Source organism: Enhydra lutris, unplaced genomic scaffold (assembly GCF_002288905.1).
Source record: "Enhydra lutris kenyoni isolate GAN:26980312 unplaced genomic scaffold, ASM228890v2 scaffoldscaffold7, whole genome shotgun sequence".
NCBI classification, from domain to species: Eukaryota; Metazoa; Chordata; class Mammalia; order Carnivora; family Mustelidae; genus Enhydra; species Enhydra lutris.
This window is the reverse complement of record NW_019154091.1, coordinates 33,921,741-33,945,415: the sequence shown is the minus strand read 5'-3', so window position 1 is coordinate 33,945,415 and position 23,675 is coordinate 33,921,741. Positions and strand designations below refer to the sequence as shown.

At 40.3% G+C, this 23,675-nt stretch overlaps 1 protein-coding gene across 3 annotated transcripts; it reads right to left on the bottom strand.

Annotated features, from left to right (window-relative positions):
• Positions 1-12,583: 12,583 nt before the first annotated feature.
• Positions 12,584-18,575, bottom strand: LOC111142098 (LLP homolog, long-term synaptic facilitation). 3 transcript variants are annotated; one of them, XM_022495050.1, is made up of 3 exons: positions 18,339-18,575; positions 15,966-16,185; positions 12,584-13,206 (listed from the first exon to the last, which is right to left on the bottom strand). In XM_022495050.1, the coding sequence occupies exons 2-3, from the start codon at positions 16,168-16,170 to the stop codon at positions 13,028-13,030; spliced, it is 384 nt and encodes a 127-aa protein (XP_022350758.1). In that variant the 5' UTR covers positions 16,171-16,185; positions 18,339-18,575; the 3' UTR covers positions 12,584-13,027. The 3 variants fall into 3 exon arrangements, with proteins under 3 accessions (XP_022350758.1, XP_022350757.1, XP_022350759.1); XM_022495049.1 differs by having other exon boundaries at positions 18,327-18,574; XM_022495051.1 differs by lacking the exon at positions 18,339-18,575 and adding an exon at positions 18,100-18,211.
• Positions 18,576-23,675: the final 5,100 nt, after the last annotated feature.

Here is a 23,675-nt window from a genome sequence, read left to right as displayed (position 1 = left end):
ACATCGGTGCATGTAATAGAAGATGAATATTTCAAATATTCTAGTGTCAAATAAAAAGAAAAACAGGTATTCCAAAAAGCAGGAATCAATAGATTAACCAATGTGTTAAGTAGCATACTATGGCATGCCTACTAGCAGCATACTATTGTTTTGGATGTTGCTGGAAGAAACAGAAAGTAAAAGGAAATGTTTTAAGGAGAGTCAAATACGCATCAAGTCATTTAAGAGATGTATGTTCTTTCTCTGGATATGCGAAACTATAGAATGGTCTCCTCCCTGGAGAAACTTAAAACATACCATCAAAAACCTGAGATATACAACCCCCCAAATTCAGGAGTTAAATCAGTGAACAAAATAATAAATGTCACAAGTCAGTATTAACTACAGCATTGAGAGGCTCTGTGTATCTCCCACCACCTACTTTCTAAGCAAACAAACAAAAGCTATTTGTAGCAGTCAAAAAGGATTGGGAAAAAAAAAAAAAAACAACAACATAAAATCAGCTACCAAAAATGTAGAACTTACAGTATGATTATAATTGTTAATCACAAGTAGTTTTCTAAATCACACTTTTTTTGTAAAAAGAAATAAAAATCTATCACTCTTATATTTATATAATCTGTGAACTCTCCCTCTGCTCCTTCCTGATGGTCTTCCCCATTATTTTCGTCACTCAGTAAAAGAGTTTGAGGCAAAGGAGTTCAGACAAAGGAATTTCAAGAAGGGAAGTTTGTCTGAGAGTGGAGAACCTGGCTCAGCCAGCACCATAATGAGACTCAAGATATTCTCCGTAGATAACCCAAGTGTCCACTGATGTTTTAATGGAAAAACACAAGTGGTATATCCGTACAAGAGAATATTATTCAGCCATTAAGATGAGTGAACTTCTGACACATGTCACAATATGGATGAACCTTGAGAACATTATGCCAAATGAAAGAAGCCAGACGCAAAAGGACAAATGTAGTATAATTCCCCTTGTGTGGGGGGAGTTAAATTCTTAGAGACAAAACAGAATAATGGTTACTGTAGGTTGAAGGGAGGATGGGATGGGAAGTTATTGTTTAATGGGACAAAGTTTCTCTTTGAGATGGTGAAAACGTTCTGGAAACTCATAGGGGTGATGGTCGCACAACACTGTGAGTGTACTTAACACCACTGAGTTGTATACTTAGCAATGGTTACAATGGTAAATTTTATGTTTTGTGCATTTTACCACAATAACAAACATGTTTTTCTAGGCACCTGGGTGGTTTAGTTGGTTAAGCGTCTGCCTCCAGCTCAGGTCATGATCGCGGGTCCTGGGATCGAGGGCTGCCTCGTGCTCCCTGCTCAGTAGGGAGTCTCCTTCTCCCTCTCCCTCTACCCCTCACCCTGCTCATGCTTGCACGCTCTCTCGCTCACTCACTCTCCCTCTCTCTCAAGTAAGTAAATAAAATCTTTATAAGAAAAAGTTAAAATTAAAATTAAAAAAAGAGTTTTAAGCACATAGGAGAAAAGCCAGAAACCAAGGTGCGCTAACAGTGACAGATCTGAAATGTGCAAGGGGAAGACTAGTGAGGACTAGCAGAGAAGGTTTGTTGAAGGCAGACTTCCTCGCAGGGTCAGTCAATTAGCTGTGTACGAAACAGTATGGAGTAGGGACTACTACAAGATCTTACAAGTACCTGGGGGCACCTGGGTGGTTCAGTCCATTCAGTGTCTCACTCTTGGTTTCGGCTCAGGTCTTGATCTCAGGGTCATGAGGTCCAGCCCTGTGTTGGGCTCCCTGCTCAGTGGGGAGTCTGCTTGAGAGTCTCTCCCTCTCCCTCTGCCCCTTCCCCTCCACACGCTCTCTTTTTCAAATAAATAAATAAAATCGTTTAAAAAAGTAAAAACAGGGGCGCCTGGGTGGCTCAGTGGGTTAAAGCCTCTGCCTTGGGCTCAGGTCATGATCCCAGAGTCCTGGGATCGAGCCCCGCATCGGGCTCTCTGCTCAGCAAGGAGCCTGTTTCCCTTCCTCTCTCTCTGCCTGCCTCTCTGCCTACTTGTGATCTCTGTCTGTCAAATAAAAAAAAAAAAAAAAAGTAAAAACAAACACTTAGAAGTGTCTGACCCATCTAAAGGCAATAATTCAACTAAAAACCAAGTAAACACTGATCAAAGTGTCTTTAGGGCAAGGGTACCAATTTCTCACTCTGGATGTTAGACATCTATGTGATGTTAGACCTACAATAGATATTTTGTTATAGGGCTTCTACTTCTAAGGACATCTTACCAGAAACCGGAGGGAGAATTTGAGGAGTGACAGAGGGAGATCAGATACAGTGACAAAACAACCACCAGCACGTGTAGTAAGCTGACTGTGTACTTGGTAAGCACTGGAAGTGTTTTACCAGTGTTGTATTTAATCCACACAACCACCTAGGAGGTAGGAACTACAATTATCCCCCACGTGATAAATGCAGAAACAGGGGCACAGAGAGGTTAAGTCTTTCCCAGGTAGGTAAGTGGAAGAGCCAGCTGGCTATCTGGTTCCAGGGTAGAGTCCCAGCCCTCAAAACATTAAAAAATTAAATTAAAATAGAGTAGATGAGCGATTCTCAAACTGGAAAACTGTTTCAAGCATACAGTGTTGAAAGAGACATGATATTGAAAGCTGGGAGCATAAATAAAGTTGGCCAATGAGGAGGAGGTCAGAAGCTCATCTCATATCCACACTTAGGTGGAAAACGAGGGATGAGAATGCATTGGAGACTAAGGATAGGTTAGAGATGGAGGAAAACACCAAGAGTGTTAATGGCACAAGACAAAAGGAAGGAGGGCTTCAAGAACCTCAGAGATACCAAATTCTACAGAGGAAGAAGGACCAAGCATAGCCTCATACCGCCAGATCAGACATAATCGCAAACAACCCCTCTAAACCCTCAGGCTTTAGAAAAGCCAAGTCTAACTCTTGCTCAAGGTACACATCCATCACTGGGCGGCTGGGGATGCTTCTTCACATTGATGAGCTCTGTCCAGGAACCAGGCTCATGGAGTGGCAACCTTCAGAATTGCCCTTTGCCATGGGCGAGAGAACGGGAGAGCAGCTGCCTAAGGGCTAGCTCTTACGACGTTTTGCCTATATGTGCACCTGTCACTTCCATTTCTACTGTGTTGGCCAAAGTCAGTCATGGGGCCACATCCAAATTAAGGGGGGGGGGGCAGGGAAGTGAAATTCTACCATAAACCTAAATGAAATTAGAAATATTTGGTGAATAGCACTAATAACTACCACATTACCCCCAAGAGTAGTCTCCATAACAATATACCCCCTAACATTTACAGATTAAAAACATTTCTTGCATATATTATCTCATGCATGTCCCACAAATCAAGGTCTATATTATTATTCCTATTTTAAAGCTGAGGAAAAGGACTCAGAGAAATTAACTTACTTGCCCAAGGTCAGAGTGTCGGGGATGGGTTTTGAATCCTAATTTCCTGACACTTTGTCCAGTCCAGGACTGTTTCTCTGAGGCCTCCAGGCAGATAGATGAGGGCAGATGCCAGACCTCGGTGGTTGAGGAATCAGTTGCAAGTGAAGAAAAGGAAGAGTTTCACTAAGAAATTTAGATTTGACCTTGCAGCCACAGGAAGTTTCCTAGCTGGAGAGTGACATATTGAAAGGGATGTTTTAGAAGGCTTAATTCACAGCTCTGCCTCAGACAAGCGGACACACACTCCTGGAAGAATTATTCATTGTTTCAGCCTTTTGGGAAAGTTGTTTGGCAATATGGATTGGGAGTCTTGGTAAGAAAATTCATTCTCAAAAAAAAGAAAGAAAGAAAAAGAAAAGTTTGTTCTCTAGAACTCCTAAAAGAATATAATCAGATAAGGATTAGTAATAACATTAATATTACTGGAAAATATTTTCATCAAAAAAATATTTTTCTGAAAAAATTTTTAAGTACCCCAAAATAGACACACAAGAATATTTTCAATTTCCCCACAAGATAGAACATAAGGGAAATTTTCAAACAACAGTTTTGAAGAATTTTCAGTGGCATGGGAAAAATCCTCCTGATACGAACTGAAGAAAGCAGAATATAAATTTATACAGCGTTAAGGCAATTATGAAAATATACACACATACATATATTCTCTGGGTGTTTGGATTACGAATGATTGTATTTCATCGAGACTTTCCTGGGTTTTCTAATTTTCTACAACAGATATATGTTACTTTCATGTATATGAAAAAATTAGTAAAAATTACAATAAGCCATAGAAGTTATACAAAAGAATAAAAGTCATAAAAAGAAAATAAAATTGACAACCACACAGGTTAAATTACAAGAATAGAAGCCAAAAAAAAAAAAATACAGCCTTTTCTGGGGGGCACCGTGGAAGAGGATGGTCTGTCGTTGTTCTGTTTCAACTAAAACGTGTAACATGGGGCACCTGGGTGGCTCAGTCATTAAGTGTCTGCCTTTGGCTCAGGTCATGATCCCAGGGTCTGGGGATCGAGCCTCGCATCAGGCTCCCTGCTCATCGGGAAGCCGGCTTCTCCCTCTCCCAACCCCCCTGCTTGTGTTCCCTCTCTCGCTCTCTCTCTATATGTATCAAATAAATAAATAAACATCTTTAAATCTCTAGAAACTCTAAAAAAATAAAATAAAAATAAAAAATAAAATAAAATAAAACATGTGACACCACATGTGAGCAAGGGGCACGGCCACCAATGGGAAGGGCTCGGTTATCAACCACAGAAGCAGACCTGTGGGAAAGACCACCAGTCACACACCCTCACTGCATTTAGCCACCCTGTCTTTATTTTTTTTTAAAGACTTTATTTATTTGTTTATTTGACTTATTGTCAGAGAGAGAGAGAGAGAGTACACAAACAGAGGGAGCAGCAGGCAGAGGGTGAAGCAGGGTCCTTGCTGAGCAGTGAACCCGATGTGGGACTCGCTCCCAGGACCCTGGGATTAGGACCTGAGTTGAAGTCAGATGCTTAACCAGCTGAGCCACCCAGGTGCCCCCTTTCCTGTATATTCTTCTTTTTTTAAAGATTTTATTAACTTATTTGACAGAGAGAGACACAGGAAGAGAGGAAACACAAGCAGGGGAAGTGGGAGAGGGAGAAGCAGGCTCCCCACCGAGCAGGGAGCCTGATGTGGGGATTGATCCCGGGACTCTGGGATCATGACCTGAGCCAAAAGCAGAGGCTTAACCGACGAAACACCCAGGCATCCCTTCTCTTTGTTTTTGTTTTTGTTGTTTTTGTTTTTGTTTTTGTTTTGTTTTAGTGGCCCCTCTCTTTAGCAAAAGGAAAGGAACAGAATTAATCGTAACATTAGTCAGAATGTTACACTTGCACAGCTAGGTGTCACTGCGTTATGGTTTAGGAAAAATCTGGCCTGAGAATAAAGAGACCTGAGCTCCTGGACTCTGTGCTAAACTCCTAATATCTTGGGAAAATCAGAACCTCAGTTTTCCTTATCCTTTGAAAAGCACAGTGCTAAAATAAGTGATCTCTAAAACATTTTCCATCCTTAAATCCTATGGCTATTTAAATCCATATTAACTTCATGACAAACCAACCGATAAGTGAATGTGTATACAAAATTCTCAATGAGACCACCCACCAAATCAAACTGAATTGGAATGTATTTCTATGTGTCCCTATTCTGGGTGCCATCCTAAATTAAAACAGAGTCCTTTCTCTAGCTTCTAACATTTCCAAAAACAGATCGTAGATGTAAAAGAAAAGTTAGTTGTTAGATTTTTTTTTTAATATTTACAATGGAATTTCTTTCCCCAAAGACTAAAAACAGTCCAGTCAGAGGTGGAAAGTGGGAAACACATGTCAACACAAACACACCACAAACAACAACCCTTTGGTGTTACCCACCTTATTTGATAGGATGAGCTTGTCTTTTTTCTTTTAGATACCATTGTCTTCAAGTAAGAAATTTAGGGGAACATGAAAATATAAAAGGCGACTTAATTTCATTAAGTAGGGATGGGAGATCTAAAACCAATCCAAATCAACTGAATTTCCAAATAAAGAACAAAGCTTTCACTTAATACAAAAATATCTTAAAGCAAGATTCAGCAAACCTCTTGAAAAGCTAGATGGTAAAAATAACGGCTTTGCAGGCCAGAAGATGGTCTCATTCATGACTACTCAACTCTGTCTCTGTAACACAAAAGCAGTCATAGACAATATATGAATGAGTGAGTGTAGTCGCTATGTTCCAATAAAACTTTATTTATAAAAACAAATGGCTAGCCTGTTTGTCTTTCCCTGTTATAAAGCGTATTTCCTAGTCATGCATCCAGTTAAGGTGAGGCAAGAAGGGTGAAAAGAAAGAGGAAGAAAAACGTAAGGAGCAGGAAGACAGGTGAAAGGGGAAGAACCAAGGGGAAGGGAGTCAGAGCATGCCAGGAGGGTAGTGATTTGAGCCTGGAGAGGAAATTAAGTAATACCTACACAGAAGAGGACAGTGTAGAAATAGGGAGAAAAAAAAAGAGGGAAAACAGAGGAAGAGAGAAAGACAAAGTGATGAAGAGAAGCAGCACAGAAGCTGGAAATCTATTTCTACCGTGGTCACTGGGCCACAGAGAAAAATGCCCTGCATCATTTATAAACAAGAAACACATAGAACTAAACTTAGCAGAACTTTTTTTCCCTAAGAGGTAAATTAAAAAAAAAAAAAAAAGTCTGACTTACAGCTTTAAACTTTTATTAAATAAAACAATTTTTAAAAATAATTTGCAATAAACACAGACTGAAGGAGAAAGACTAAAAGCGAAGACATGCAAAGAAAAGGGATGTACGGAAGGGAGTGCCAAGTGGGGACAGGGGCAGGGTGGTGACCACCAGCAGGGAAGAAAAAAAAGGTCAATTTTCCCTGACCTTGGTATTTGTTCTCTGGAATTCAAAGTGCCAAGTTAGATCTGAAACCTCTGGTCTTGCTGGAGACCTCCTGGGAAAAATATTCTGCTGGACCAGGCCCCGCCATGACATGGTAGCTGTACCTGCTCCCCGGGCCTCCCAACCCATCCCGAGCCCAGTGGTCTCAGCCTACCAACCACTTGTCCTTCCAGAAATGGCTCAGTGTCCAATTCCCCACTGGCACACCACGAACTCAGTGTGTTCGCTGGTCTTTAATGATAAGGGTGGAAAATTAACCCTGGGTCCACTTCCTCATAAACTGGTCACACCTTAGTGTTTCCTTCCAATTACAAAATATACCAAAAGGACATCCAGACCTAGGGGTCCCCTGGCATTTTAGTTCTAATGACTGAAGTTCTGTCTGTTCTTCAGGTCTGACCTTCTAAGCCTCATAACCTGAGATGGGAGTGTGAGGAAAGAGAATTGAAGCCCTCATATCTATTGGGCAGAATTACACTTAAACCATCTTAAGGGGGGTACCTCCCACCCTTCGGCCCCCTTCCATTTCTTTCTCTAGCACGCTCTCTCTCCTCCAGAGACAACTCAGACAGCCTCTTTTCAATCCGTACTTGGCTTTCAATCACACTCACATTCAGGAAGTTCTTCTTTACATTTAACCCAAATCCCTTCTGCTACGGTTAAAACCCGTTCCGTCAGTGGAGATTCGGAACAGCTGGTTCCCATTCTCTTTATGGCAACTCTTCTTCAAGATTCATAGGCTTATGCAGAATGTCCATACCAACTACACCTAAGGCACAGAGCTTCCTTTTCCTTAGCATTTTCCAAGAATATTTTCCTATACAGTTACTGATGACCAATTCCTTAGTTTGCGAAGAGCTGACTCATGGAGCGAATTTCTAGAGCTAAAGAAAGACAACAGCTGCTCTCCAATTACTCAAGGGTTTACCTGAATTTTAAATACTTCTGCTTTTGTGAAGACACTGTCAGTTTGAGGTTTGGGACAAAACAAAGACTAAAACTAGGGCAGAATGCTTATGGCTGAGTAGGGAAGCATGTGGGAATGACCAATCTTTGGCCAACTGCCTACAGCTCTGGTCAAGAATATCGCCCCTTTGCGTAAGGCAAGGCATTTTAGAATTCTGACAAATGGCACCCAATGTTGGTCTCTCACTTAAATTTGTAACTCTACCCCTCACCCCACCATCATATATCTCAAACTATTTCTTCTCTATAGGATTAACAAACAAAACAAACAAACAAAAAAAACCCTGGAGCAAGACAAAAGATCTTCAGCTTACCCTTAGGAGCAAACGACACATGTTCTTGAACATCTGGGCTTTTCCCAAGCTATTTTTTTCCATTATTGTCAAGAGAAAAGAACTTGAGTGGAATGTTTCTCCACAGAAGCATAAGTCTATAATACTCCCTGTTGATTACATATAAAAGACACAAAATATTAGTTTATTAAAAGCAGCTTCAACTGTTGCTGTGCAAAGCAGTTCTCCGATAGAACAGATTTATGAAGTAACAGCTGAAAGGTATGCAGATCACAAGACACATGACAAATGTACTTTATTACACGGATCAGAAATACCATATGTACTAGCAGTTACTGTACAATGATACACAACACCAAACTAAGACCCTTTAAAGGTTTTGCCGATATTGAAAACTTATAAAGGAACAATGTGAGAGTGAGAAAGTGTTTCATAAGATAGCATAATGCCAAGACAAGTAATTGTTTTAGGAAATTAAATACATTCTGCATATTATAAACAATGTATTATAGAACTATGCCATTTTCAAAATTGAAATGCAAACAACTTTACCCCATTCATTGTTTAAAGCAGATGTTTACAAAGATTTTCCATCCTTTACAGTGGAACTTAAAGGAATAAATCCAGACTTAACAACATTAACAAATTTAAGATCTCAGATTTTGTTATTTCCACCCAAAAGAGACTTAAGCCTGTAATCATGGGGCACCAACAGATTGTAAAGAGTAAAATAAGCACAACACGTTTCAGACATGACAACTTCCGGCCAGGCATTTCTTAGCCAAAAAGGACTTTCGCAGGTTTCAACCCAATTTCCAAGTACTACGTTTGAATCCACTCTGCTGTGTTCCAGCCAAGTGGCTCTCCAACCCCCCACCCAAGTTTGATAGGATAAGGCCCCGAAAGCTGCCTGTTCCATTTTCCATATCAGTTAGAAGGTTCTTCCTTAGACTGAATCAAAGTCTGTCCCTCTGAACCCACCATCCGGGCATTCGTTCCACAGTCTAGGGCAGCCTTGCTCACATCTTAATAGGTGCATAACTTGAGGCACGTATACTGACCTCTTCAAAGGTATTTCCTCTTCCGAAAATCGGGACAAGAGTATTGATCCTCAGCAATGATGCCTCAGCATCATTTTAAGGATTAAATGAAATAATACAGGTAAAGCATTTAACACAACATGCTCTAAATGTTGGTTGTGATCATTACTATTATTCTGCCAAATAGGTCTTATTTGACATCACGTATTTTTCTCTTGCTCTGAAATAGGTGACGACTCTTGGCATTCAACTACATGAAATTTAGGGTTTTCTGTAAGCAGACACAAATCTGGCCCTGGCTCTCCTGCTGCCTCATGAGGCTCCGGAAACAGTCAAGTGGCCTTTGACCTGGCTTGAGTCCCCAACAGTTCTCCACGCACACCCCTCCCTACCCAGCATTTCCTTGTAAAATTAGTGTGTGCTGCAGGGGCATTTCGGGAAAAAGGATCATATCTTGTGACCAGCACGGACTTCAGTCACTCTGCCAGGTGGCATCAGAAGTTGGTCACTTGGCTAGCAGGCTGCTTCACAGCCCCGCATCTCCTTCTCGAGTGCGATATTTATAAACTTGGGAATTCCTCCACATCTCTTCGGATGATGCCCATTTATGGTGTGGCCAGGTCTGTGCTGATTTAAACTATACGCCCCTAACCCTCACAGTCACAAACAATCCATTGCAGGTATTTAAACCAAGGTATTTATAGCCAGTTATTTTGAATTTTCCAACTCCCCAAAATCATATCCCAGATACAGAAATCCGAATTTTGAAAATACCCAAATTTCCTAATGAACAAATATATTCCATGGTGTATTTATTCTAGGCAGCATAGGGGAGGAACAAACATATCTACATCAGTGTGACAATAGGGAAAAAAAAAAGATGTACTCAAAGCCACTCCTTGACTCGGCCTAGAGCTTCGACTGCGGCTCACATGACTCTCTGGGCGGTCCTGCACCACTGACTCGGGCCCACACCTTTAAAGAACTGGGGTGGCCCATTCTACAGGAGTACTACCTATGGAGCTCCAGTCTGGGTTAGACTGAAATTTGAGAAAAGGTCTATAAATCGTGAGCCTGCAAAATGGATTGAACCCAACAGAGGTGTTGCTGGGAGGATTAAGTGAGTTAATACTTTGACTGAAGAGTTTAGGATTAAGTAATATAGACAAGGCTTGTTTAACAGATAACAAATAAATAAAATCAATGTTGAGTCCCCTTAATTTCTTAAAAACAAAAATGAAATGTTCTATTCAAGTCCTATGGTGATTTAGGCCCCTCTACTTCCAAAAAGTGATTTGGTGCTTAGATTGAGCTCCATCTGGTGGTTTTACAGCAATTCTCTGGAACACAGGAGTCAAATAAATGAACAATTTTAAAAAGCTAAGCTAATTGTGTAAAAGACGAAAGGACGATGCTGTACTTAACATAGGACCCTTAAGAATAAAGCAACAAAGAAAAGAACTTTCGTGGACTGTACCCCTGTACAGTACTGACATTTTGGAATGTCAGTCTAAATTTCCTGCCAAGCTTTGGAAGTGGGAAGAATCTTGCTGGCCAACCAGTTCAAGACGCCTCAGAGGCCCCAGTCACAGCCTCGTGCAAGACAACTTCTCTCTCAGACCCACTTGTCGAGAAGTCCTAGGATATCTGAAAGCATGTTTCCCAAGTACGTTTTCCAAGAGTGCGTTTTTGATTTATCATCTTAAGTGAAATCCTGAACAGACACATTTCGTCATTGGACAAACATCAGTGAATGTCCTAATATTGAGAGGCCCTGGATGAGAGCTCAAAGTTGTTACCACTGGAGTCAAATTAGAAGTTACCCACCACAGAACACACAAACATATCCCTGGCATTGGCCTCTGATGTCAACTTCAAGAAAATCCAGGGGCACCTGGGTGGCTCAGTGGTTAAGTGCCTGCCTTCGGCTCAGGTCATGACAACAGGGTCCTGGGATCGAGCCTGCGCTGCAGGAAGCCTGCTTCTCCCTCTCCCACTCCCCCTGCTTGTGTTCCCTCGCTCACTGGTCTCTCTCTGTCAAATAAATAAATAAAATCTTAAGGAAAAGAAAAAAAAGAAAGAAAAGAAAATCCAGCTACAAAATACCGGACAACGCTGCTAAATTTTAAGTAGGCATCAAGTGTTCTTTTCTTTGTTGCTTTATTCTTAAGGGTCCTAGGTTAATACGGTCAATTCCTATGATGGCCTAACAAATAAATAACTCAGCTAGTATATTTAGGCCGATATTGCCATTGGCTTAGATGTTGTTAGCAACTTTATTTCATGGATACACATGTATTTACTTTTTCCTCACAAACTATTTGTTGTGCACAACTATACCAAAAGGCAAAAAAAGGCCATGGGTAACATTTTCTTCCCAACTCTTTTCTATTAGCTTTGAGAAAAACCTATTTTAAATATCTAAAAACTATCTACTAAACTTTTGGTGAACTAGTCACTGAGTAAATTGAGAAGTGTCTATTATATAAGATAATCTATATAATATAATCTACTAGATAAGATTTTACTGGCACTGAATTTTATCAATTTAAATCTCCTCAAAGACTTTGGTCATGTCCTCCTATTCCTCTCTATGACGGTGTCATAACCTAGCAGTGTGCCTGGCATGAATCTGTGTCTTGATGACTAAGTGACTTTATTCTAATAAATCTCACTTATAACTTGGTTATCCTCTAAGCTAACAGCCTCTTCTACGTAGATGCCCAAAACCTCCTCGGTCTCCTTCCCTGTGTCCTGAGCATGTGGAAAAGTCCCTAGCACATAGTAGGCATTCAATCAGTGTTATTCCAGTGAACATGTAAGGATGGTTAAAAGGACTACAGGAAAATTTCAGAGGGAATAAAAAGTTTAAATTCCTTAACTAAAAATAAATTTAAATAAGGGTGAAATTATTAAACTGTAGCAAGACATGACTTAACAGAAGTCATCTCATTTTACCTGCATTTCTGACAGCATATTCTATCCTTCAGAACACTAGCTTGAAAGTCAAAGTTGAACAGTTCTCTCGACTGTTAGATCTCTAGAATACTATACTAATACTTTCTGTGAATCTTCAAGTATGTAGCATTTCCCAAACTGATGTGACTATTAAATGTGTTTCTCACCATGCATTCAGAAAAACTGCGTCTGAGAAACATACTCTGGAGAATGCTGTGTTATATTAGGCTATATAATATAAAAACTGAAGACCATTAAACTAGTTTTCAGGATATTCTATCTCCTGAACAGATGGAGCATACAAATTGTAGATGTTAATACTCTACCCAAAAACTTCAGTTTTTTTTTAAACAATTTAATTGAAGGTGGTCTTCTCTACTACTAGAAAACTTGAAGGATAGGTGAAAGAAAAGCTCTTCAAGATCTTGACAAAATATCTTTTACTCTGAATTAAACAAAAGCAAAACTCCAAACAAGAAATGCTTCTACTCACATTGTATTTTAAATTGTATAAAAGTTTTCTTTAAACCTGAATCACCTCAAATTTGTCAGTAGGTCTTTTTTTCTTCGTCTTTACTGAGACCAAATAGTTACAGCCACAGTAACACTTGAGAGAACTGTGATATCTGAGAATCCCTTCACACTGCACAGCATCCAATTAAAGTACCAGCGTAGCTCTCATTTATCAATGAGAATATTTTATTCAAGATCCCAAAACAAAGTTGAGGAGTTAAGGTGGGTTTGAATTGAAGAACAGGGTCAAGTTAAATCTGGAAACAAAGTTTTCGCTTGGTGGAAGTTGAAATCCATGTATACATTCTAATCAAAGACCTGTCCCATGTAGGGGTTTTCAAGTTTTTAAGAGTCTACCAGGCCAAACCCTTGGCCGCCTTTGCTGCTTTTGCTTTGCTTTTCCCCTTCCCTTTTTCTCGCTTTGCCTTCAGCCTTTTCCTTTGTCTCTGGTTCATCCATATGGGGTACTGTCCATGCTGGTCTAGAAGACTCTTTTTGTTTCTCTTAATTTCAGTCTCCATTTTCATGTCATCTGAATAAGAGACAGAAAACTATTAATGCTCATCAATGAAGAAACAATCTAATGAAAAAGGATGTTAAGGCAATAAGAACATGAGACTTGAAAGTGGTCTGAAACTATAAAAGAAAAAAAAATCCCTTTTTCTGTGGAGCACTCTTTGACTAACACTGAAAACTTTTCACAGCACATTCAATGGACTCGGACATCCTCCGATGTATTCCTACAACTGTGAAAGACATGAAAAGTACTTATAAGGAACTAGAGATGTCATTTAGTCACTAAGAAACTTTCTGAAGAATGTGTCATGAGTGTCCATCTTTGGAATAGAAAAGTTAAACAGGAAACATGCATTTAGACTGTGTAGGTTTGTGTCACTGCATGAAAGGTAAGTGTATGGCTGTGAGTATATGTGCGTTAGAAGAACATTTCTCAGTGCTTTCCTGAGCTAAATAAGACAGCTGAACCTATTAAGAGCAACCATGCTTTTAATGGACAGGCCTTAGATGCAAATGAACTATCAGGAACGGCTGGCCACTTCCCAAAAAGTGTACTTGGAAGGAGTGGGGTAGTAAGCAACAAGACTGTGATGACAGAGATGGGCAGATGACAAAGAAAAATCTGGATGGGGGGGCTTGGCTGGCTCAGTCAGAGGAGCATGTGACTCCTGACCTCAGGATCCTGAGTGTAGAGGTTACTTAAATAAATAAAAACTTAAAAGAAAGAAAGAAAAAGAAAACCTGGATATACGGGCGCCTGGCTGGCTCAGTTGGTAGAGCACGTGATTCTTCATCTTGGGGTCATGAGTCTGAGCCCCACACTGGGGGTAGAATTTACTTAAAAACAAAATTATATGAAAGAAAAGACAGGAAAGAAAGGGAAGGAAGGGACAAAGAGAAAGAAAGAAAAGAAAGGAAAGAAAGGAAGACCTGGATATACACTGGGCTGCGCCTCTTTCTTACCCAGAAAACACGCAGAGATCCAGCTCCACTGAACAGAAGACCTGGCAGGAAGCCTGGTGCGGCCACGCTACGGTACATCTATCACCAGCCTTATCTGCTGTGAATGGTTTGCCCGGAATGTCCCTCTCTGGGAACTTACCAGGGTATACAGGGTCTTTCAGGATCTCCACTGCCTGACCTAACATTAATTCATTTATCTGGTTCACTTTTGGTCTCCTCCGATATAATGTAAATCACATCAGGATGGAGGCCAGTTCCCTTGTATTTATCATGTTTCCTCAGTGCCTAGAATAGTGCCTGCTACAGATCAGCCATTCAATAACCAGTTGTTGAATGATTATTTTACGTACTGCTCTAGGTGCTGGGGATACAATGGTCCAAACGTGCTGTCATGGAGCTTACGATGTTCTGTTGAAGGGAATATAACAAAGCAAACTGTAGCCTGTGTTAAGTGGATTTAAAAAAAAAAAAAAGTACCAGAACCAGATTACATAGGACCCGGTAAGCTCTGATGAGCACATGGAAAGACAATGAGATGTTTTAAGCAAGGGAATCCATAACTTACGGTAGGTGAAAGAAGTCAGACACAAAAGGTCACACGTTATATGATTTCTTTTATATGAAATAGCCAGAACAGGTAAATCCATAGATACAGAAAACACATTAGTGGTTGCCAGAGACTACGGGAAGGAAGGAAGAAAAGGCACAAACTGTACAGGGTTTCCTTTTAAGGTGATGAAAATGTTTTGGAAAGAGGTGATAGTTGGCCAACATCATCAATGTACTAAATACTACTTACTATATACTTTAAAATGGTTAATGTTATATGACTTTTACCTCAATGACCAGAGAGCCAATGGGTAGAGGCAGTGTACATATGAGGAAACACGAGTGTTAAGAAGCTTCAAGGAGAGCTGAATAAAGCAAAAGACTGAGAAATGTGAGATCAAGGGGAGGATTTTTTTTTTTTTTTTCAGAAGAACATTCCAGAACACAACGGTTGAAGAAACAACCCAAGGGAGAAGAGAGATTGATAAGCAGGATACATGCGGACAGCCTTTGAGAATGGAGAGGATTCAGGACACAAATAGAGAAACTGGCCTTTGAGAGAGTATCAGCAAGCGGGAAAACGTCTCTGATTGGAGGGCTGAGGATCGCTGCTCCCCTCCTTGGACACCACATAAAATAATTCTATTTTAAGAGCCTGATTATCATGCACGCTTATTTCAGTTTGTTGCCAAACTGTTACAGGATGCGAAAACCAATGAGTCTTTTCCCTTGCTGAAACTAATATGCTGATATACACAGCGTCCCTCTGCAGACTATGATTAAGACAGAGGTAACTAGAATCTGTCAAAATCGAATACAGATTTTGAAAAATCCCCTTTTTTCAGGAAAAGGACATAATGGTGTACAAGGATTCTTAGAATGGGAACCAGATGTTGCAAAGGATAAAATGAATAAAGATCTTCCACCTTGCCTAGTCCCTGACTGAATAGTGTACCCTTCCAACAAGGATGCGTCTATGTCTGTCTACTCCTGTTGTACTTTGTACAACTGAGACACTCGGGCTACTGGATAAGTACCTGAGGCACAATATGAATAATCCAAAACATGCCTATTCACATGACCAGCTTTAAAATAGTTCAGCATAAACTACCTAGCAGCATTATAAGTCTTCAAAAAATTACACGGGCATGGCAGGAGGCTTGTACGAAGCATGTGCAGCAAAGAACGGAGGGCAAAGAGGGAAAAAGTCACAAAAGAAAATTGATAGAATTACTATTTGTAAAATGAAGCACATAAACTCACCTTTTTCATCTTGTACCACACACTGAGTTTTCTCTTGACAATGTTTGGGTACCACCACAGTTGCTATCTCTTGAACATCTTTCATTAAAACATCACTATCTATTTTAAGAATACTTTTCAGTCGGCTGAGTTCCTTTGGGGCATTCTTTTTTCTCTTTTCTGCACGCATCTTCCTCTTCCACTTACTCCGTAAGCTTTTAGCCATACTTTACCTGGAAAGCTAACAGAAATACAAATACAAAAGCAAAAATTTGCTATTAAAGAAAGAAGGGCAAATCCTTGGAAAACCAGGTCAAAAGGTATCTCTACAGAACATGAACAAATGGAAGGTAAAACTCCTCACTCTGTTCATGATTTATGATGGCATAATGAATTACGTGAGGGTCAACATGTCATATATAGCCATTAAATAACAAGAGCACCAAATTAAACTCCCTGTGGCCGCTGGCAAGCTCTAAGTCAAGCCAATTTCTGAAAACTCCTGGAATTTCCATAAAGATGCAAAAATTTAATTTCCCCCCAAATGCAAAGAGCATCATCAACTTATATTTATACAACTTACAAATTACAAAATGTTTTTTGGGGGGAGGGGGAGGGTTGTGTAATTTTAAAGTAGGCTCCATGTGCAGCTTGAACTCAGCACCCTGAGATCAAGATCTGAGCTAAGATCAAGAGTCTGACTTACCTGACTGAGCCTCCCAGGTGCCCCCAAAATGTTTTTATAAATACTTTTAAACCTGATTTCCTCCAAGCCTGTAGGGCATCCCACCTGTCTTCCTCATTATCCTCCCCTCAATTCAATGTAGCTATTTCAAGCTTGTCTATTTCCACTCCTGCTGTTCTTCACCCCTCAGCCTCATCCCTGAATCCTCCACAAAGCAGTTAGTATGAGCTTTTTTTTTTTTTTTTTTTTTTTTTAAAGAGAGAGACTAAGAGTGCCAGCAGGGGTAGGGGCAGAGGGAGAGGGACATACAGAATCTTAACAGGCTCCAAGTTCACAACCCTGAGATCATGATCTGAGCTGAAATCAAGAGTTGGGACACTGACCCAACTGAGCACCCAGGTGCTCCTAGTGTAAGCTTTAAACTTTGAGCTTTTCATTCTTTTTTTTTTTTTAAAGATTTTATTTATTTGACGACAGAGATCACAAGTAGTCAGAGAGGCAGGCAGAGAGAGAGGAGGAAGCAGACTCCCTGCTGAGCAGAGAGCCATGTGGGGCTCCATCCCAGGACCCTGGGATCATGACCTGAGCCGAAGTTAGAGGCTTTAACCCACTGAGCCACCCAGATGCCCCTGAGCTTTTCATTCTTTCATGGGATTCTTTACTAATATCCCACCTCATATTCATGATCTATAAGATTATTTTGACCTAGCCCTGCCTCCTTCAACTCTTTTCTCACCTCATGATCCAAGCTCCATGCCATCCCCAAGTACCAATTACACCTGAGAAGAGTTAACTCAATGAAAACCTAGGGACAGTGTGGGGGAGGAAGGAATTATGGGTATCACAGAGGGTTTGGAGGAAGGCTTCTGGGAGTGATTTGCGACTTTATCTTGATTGTGCTGATGGATGTTTGTATACATATAGGAAAACTTGTATTACACACTTTAAACATGTGTAATTTATTATACACAATCAAGCAATTAAATAAAACATTAAGACATGATTTTGGAAAAAAAGAAAGAAAAATTTACAAGTCCCAACCAGGTCCACTTTAGCACCTTTCCAATGTGCTGCCCCTATGCCTGGGAGTGATCTTCCCAACGCTTGCACCTTCACTTAAGTACCTCAGAGACAGCTTCTCTGATCCCTACACCTATAGACTCCCCTCCTTTTATTCTCCACCATATCATCATTTTCTTTCCTTTTAAATGGAATCTGGAGTTATATACTTTATTTTCTGTCATTCCCGGTGGACTGTGGGCTCCACGAAGGCAGAGGCTAACTAAATAGACCTTGCTCACCGTTGGATCCCCCAAAGCAGTGCCCATTTGTTGAATGGCTAACTAATGGAGTACCAGTTTTTGGACGTCAGCAATCAAAACTCACTCTGTTCCCGTCCACAACAACCCTAAACTTCGAGGGGCAGGTATAGAAGGGTTGCGGTAAACGGCCTTGAGGGCCCAGATTAACCTAAGCGAGACCACCGAAGAAGGAGGGCTCCTCCTCGCAAAGAGCACAGGGAAGCCGGGGGCCACTACCAAGACCACGGGAGACCCTCGTCCTTGAAACAGGTCTGCGTCTCCCCCGGACTCAGTCTTGCCCAGAGACGGATCGGGCTTGAGACGAGATTCTCTAGGGGCGACGGGATCCAGCGACAAGTTCCACAGCCCACTACACCGAGAAAGCAGAGAACTCACCGGGAAACTCACCGACTACATTCAGAAGCACGCTGACCGGAAGCCTCCGCACTTCCGCCTTCCGGCAGCCCCGTCTACAAACCGCAGGGAGTCCCGGGCGGGCGCACGGCACGCCGGGAGCCAAGATGCCCCGGAAAGCCTCAAGAGGCGGAGTCTCCGGAGTCCGGCGCCCGCGTACTTCCTTTGATGGGCGGGCGACTCTGGAGCTTGGCTCCTCCCTCGTGGGTTTCCAGGAGGGATTTGGACAATGCGTAAAATAGTGGTGGAGGCTGGGCGTGAGCGGGTTAGCTCGGACCGACCCTGCCTGCCAAAGAGTGAGCTCAGAGCCGACCTTCACTGCGCAGGTCCTGCGTCAGATCACGTGTTCTTTGAGAAGCGTTATTGAAATATTTTTTGCTTAAATTTTCCCATCTGGGGTGATGATCTCAGGAATGTACCATTTGTCAAAACTGATCAGGAAACAGAGGGCAAGCTGGGGACAAAGTATAAGCTGACACCCTGCAATCTCCCCTCCACTTCTAGATGGGAAACGTGTGACATTCTTCCAGGAATTTCCCAACTGTTATTAACATTAACATTAGTGTTAATACCTTGCTAGAGGGAAGAGAACCTTACCTGGACAATGTCAAGACCTCTGTTATCTTGTAAGTACTTTGGAGGTCCGTCCTCTTTAGCATATCAAAGTTCCTTTGAAACCTCCCTTTTCCTTACTACCTACCCCCAGGTCGGGAGTATATACGCTCCTCAAGACAGTGTGTGCTGCAGCAGCTCTTTCTGCACACAGGTCCTGTCCCCGTGCTTTAATAAAACCACCGTTTTGTATCAAAGACGTCTCAATAATTCTTTCTTGGTCCTCGGCTCCCGACTCCACCCCACCAAACCTCACCTACATTCCAAAACCACACTGTTAGTATATTTAAAAATCTTTAATTCATTTCCTCATTGCTACATAAGTATGCATTCTGTGATAGGCTCTGTGTTGGTTATACAAAGATGACTGAAACTAAACTACGGGCTTCAGGAAACTTTAGCTCCTGAGGGAGGGTCGAGGCTTAAGAGTCACTCTGAGATCCAGCGGGAAGAATCCCCTGGGACCCCAGGCACAGTGGGGAGCCTGACTGGAAGCATACTGGTTGCTACACAACAAGCACCAGCCAGTAGGGCCTCTCCCATGGAACGCCCAATCTGAATAATCACTCAGTGAGGACTACAAAGGCTTTCTGGGATTCAGCTGGTGACCCCATGATGTCTAGGTGGTGGACATATAGGTGGTGGGGACTTCAAGGCAAAACTCTACAAAGATGAACATAACTCTGGGAAAAGAGAATTGGGGATGGGTGGTATGTCAGGGCCTACACAGCTATTTCTTATTATGGAGGGCATAGCACTTTTTTTTCTAATTGTATATGTTTATTACTTTGATAAAAAACACACTCTGTCATCAACCTGCTCTTCCCTCCTGTACTCACTGGTACCTGTATCTGGACTGGTCTTACCTTTTTCTTCTCACAGAGAAAGTAGTGTTTTCCTGTCTCATTATCTGTGGCCTAGATCAGTAGTTCTCAGACTCTGCTTCACTTTGTAATCACCTGAGCCATTTAAAAAAATCCAACTGTCTGACCTCACTCAAAGTAATGAAATCAAGTATCTGTGGGTGAAGCTTAGGGATTTTTTAAAGTTCTACAGGTGATTCCAGTGTCCAAGAAGTTTGAGAACCAGCAGTCTAGATTCTTGCTAATCTGAGGTCTACAGAATAGTGGTATCAGCACCACTTGGGAGCTTGTTAGAAATGCAGAATGTCAGGTTGCACTCCAGACTTACTGAAAACATTTTAATAAGACAACCCAGGGATCCAGGTTGAAGTTTATGACTCTTTGGTCTACATGTCACCCCATTCCTTCTCTTTTGGGTATTTCATCACTGCTCCTTCTGCATCTATCAATTTCTTCAGCTGTCTCCACTGATTTCTTCTCCAAACACATTCAATTCCTTTATATAATAAAACAAAACAGAAAAAAAAAAAACCAGAACAAAAAAAATTGAAAACAAAAACTCTAGAGTACTCCCTGTATTCCACTTTTTACTAATTACCTATATTCCCCCCCATTTTCTTCATAATTCATTTTACTGAATATATTATGTACACATTTTCTCCTTTATTTTGGATCCAGTTGTTTATTCATTGTAATCTGGAATCTTCTACCATGACATGGAAACTGCTCTTCAAAAACAGCCAGGAAATTTTAATGGACTAAAATATCCTTATTTTCACTATGTGTAACATTTGAAACTATTGATGTCATTCCATACACAGCCCTTTTAAGCAGTTACCCCTCTAACTTCATGATACTGCTGGAAATACTCATAAGCAGGCTCTCATTGATCTTGATTACTCTAAATCCTAGGTTTTGTCCTGCTTTCCCTCAAAAAATTAATGTAAAAGGTATATTGTAAATATGTTTCAATGAAAATAAATAAAATCTATAATACAAAAAAAAAAAAAAAAAAAAAAGAATAAGCAAAATTCCCAACTGTTCCAAAAAGGCCCACAGCTGGCTGCTGACACTACAAATCTCCCAAAGTGCATCAAGTGGATCAAAGCATGGTTGTGGGGAGGCCTGCAGGGAAAAATGTAAGCAGGCAGGCAGAGTCCACTGTGCCTTTCACAAAATTACATTCCGTACAAACAGTTCTCAGATACTGCTCTTTCTCTGTTTTCCTCCTACTTCTGGCTATACTTTGTACCTTGCGTGTGGAGTTGATCACTCTGTCCGAGTCCTGCTAATTCCACTTTTTAAATATATTTCTGGAGTCTGCATATTTTCACCTTTACTTTTTATTAGAAATTGAAGTTGTATGTACCCTTTATTCAGCAATTCCGCTCCCAGGTATATCCCCCTGTCTAGGCAAACTAGTATCTGTGCACACTGAGACACATAGGGACAAACACAGCAGCACTGATTTTGACAGTAAAAAAGAAGGAACCCTATAAAATTCTTCAACAGGAGAAAGTACAAATAATTATGGTTCACTGGCAGAATATAATAGTCTGCATCAGTGGTTTTCAAACTTCTTGGTCTTGTGATCTCTTTACAATCTTAGAAATTCATCATTTGTCGCATCAGAAATTGAAACAATTTTTTAAAATTTAACTCCTTTAAAAAAGATAACTGAATTACATGTTTATATTATTTTTGTTTAAAACAAACCACTATTTTCTAAACAAAAAAAAAAAACCTTAATGAAAAATAATGGCATTGTTTTACATTTTTTAAATGTCAAATATGCATTTGCTTATTTACTATCTTTAGTCAGAATTCAATGCATTCTGCTTTTGGACTGCCTATAAGAAATAACAGTAGCTGACATTAACTAAGCACTTAGTTTATATGACACATGAATCTCAATTATTCTTTAGAGTAGTCCAGTAAGGTAGGTATTATGATTCTCATTATAAAGATGAGGCAAAAGACCTAAGAAAGGATAAGTAACTTGCCAAAAGTCACATTACCAGTTGGTTGCACAGTAAGGATTCCAATTTAAATGCTCTCACCCACTATGCTATGTTAAACTTGAGTATAACACCATGCAACTGAGGATTCAACAATTAATTGATAATGATGGAGTCAAATTTGCATCTAAAATTCACCAAAGGCTAAATCTAGATTATTAATTTACTTCAACTTAATAGGTGGAGAATGATGCTTAGTGGGTGTTATGGGCCAGGTTGTGCTCCCCAAAATTCAGACAATGAAGTCTGTCTTAGTCATTTGGGCTGCCACAACAAAATACTAGAGCTAGTTATAAACAGCAGAAATTTATTTCTCACAGTTCTGGAGGCTAGGAAGTCCAAGATCAAGATGCTGGCAGATTTAGTGACTAAAAGCCCTTTCCCTGGTTTGAAGACTGTGTCTTTTCACTGTTACCTCATGTGACAGAAAGGGTGAGGGATCTCTGTGGGGTCACTTCTGTAAGAGCACAAATCCCATTCATGAAAGCTCCTTCCTCAAGACCTAGGCATGACCCAGAAGACCCACCTTCTCATACTACTATACTGTCATTAAGTTTCAAATGTGAACTGGCGAGGGGGCAGGGGAAGAGACAACAAACATTCAGACTGTTACAAGGTCCTAACCTCTAGTATCTCAGAATGTGTCCATTTTTGGAGACAGGGTATTTAAATAAGTAATTAAGGTAAAATGATGTCATTATGGTAGGGTCTAAACCAAAATGACTTGTGTCCTTTTAAGAGGAAATTTGGACACAGACAAGTACAGAGAGAAAACCATATAAAAACATGTGGAGAAGATGACCATCTACCAGCCAAGAAAGAGATATCAGAAGAAACCAAACCATGATGTCAGGCTTCTAGCTTCCAGAACTGTGAGGAAATAAATTTCTGTTGAAGCCACCCAGTCTGTAGTACTTTGTTAATGGCAGCCTAGCAAACTAATACAGTGAAGGAATTTGTGAAAGTTTGCTTGGCCACAGGTACACTGCTATAATTTCTATACAGAACCTATAGTTTAAAAAAAAACTAATAAAGTCAATTTTATGTCAAAATATCTGACTTTCAAGAAGACGTCACACTTTTAATACATCATTTTATAATGAAATGTCAATCACATTTTAATATAATGCTGAATAAATCAATGGAATTTATCTTTTATACGTTTTCCTCTCTAAATAATAAATAAGATCAAAATCTTCTAGTAGAAAGAAATTTATAATTTTTTTAAGGATTTTATTTATTTATTTGACAGAGAGAGAGATCACAACAAGGCAGAGAGGCAGGCAGAGAGAAAGGGGGAAGCAGACTCCCTGCTGAGCATAGAGCCTGATGTGGGCCTCGATCCCAGGACCCTGAGACCATGACCTGAGCCGAAGGCAGAGACTTAACCCACTGAGCCACCCAGGCACCCCATATACTTTCTAATGGTAAGATCACCAGTACTTTTAAATCAAAATCAAATCTAACATTAATTAAGGGAAAATTTAGATAAAATCACTAGACACAGATAAACTGACTTTCTAATCTACCCAGGAAATTATTTTTCAATTGCAGATAAACAATCTACATATGGCAAATTTAGGATTGAAAAAACTGAAAAACAGAATTTTGGTATCTCCTGAGAATCCAAATCAAGGATTTAGAAATGGGACACCATAAAGAATAGTAAGATTTATATTATTAGTATATAATCTAGTAATTGTATCACATATTTAATATATTACACATAATCAGAATTATTATAATCCCTTTTATACAACAGTAATACAGATACTATTATACTATATAATAGCTCAGAAGTACATAGCATACGAAGAAAGTCACAGAAGTATTTAATA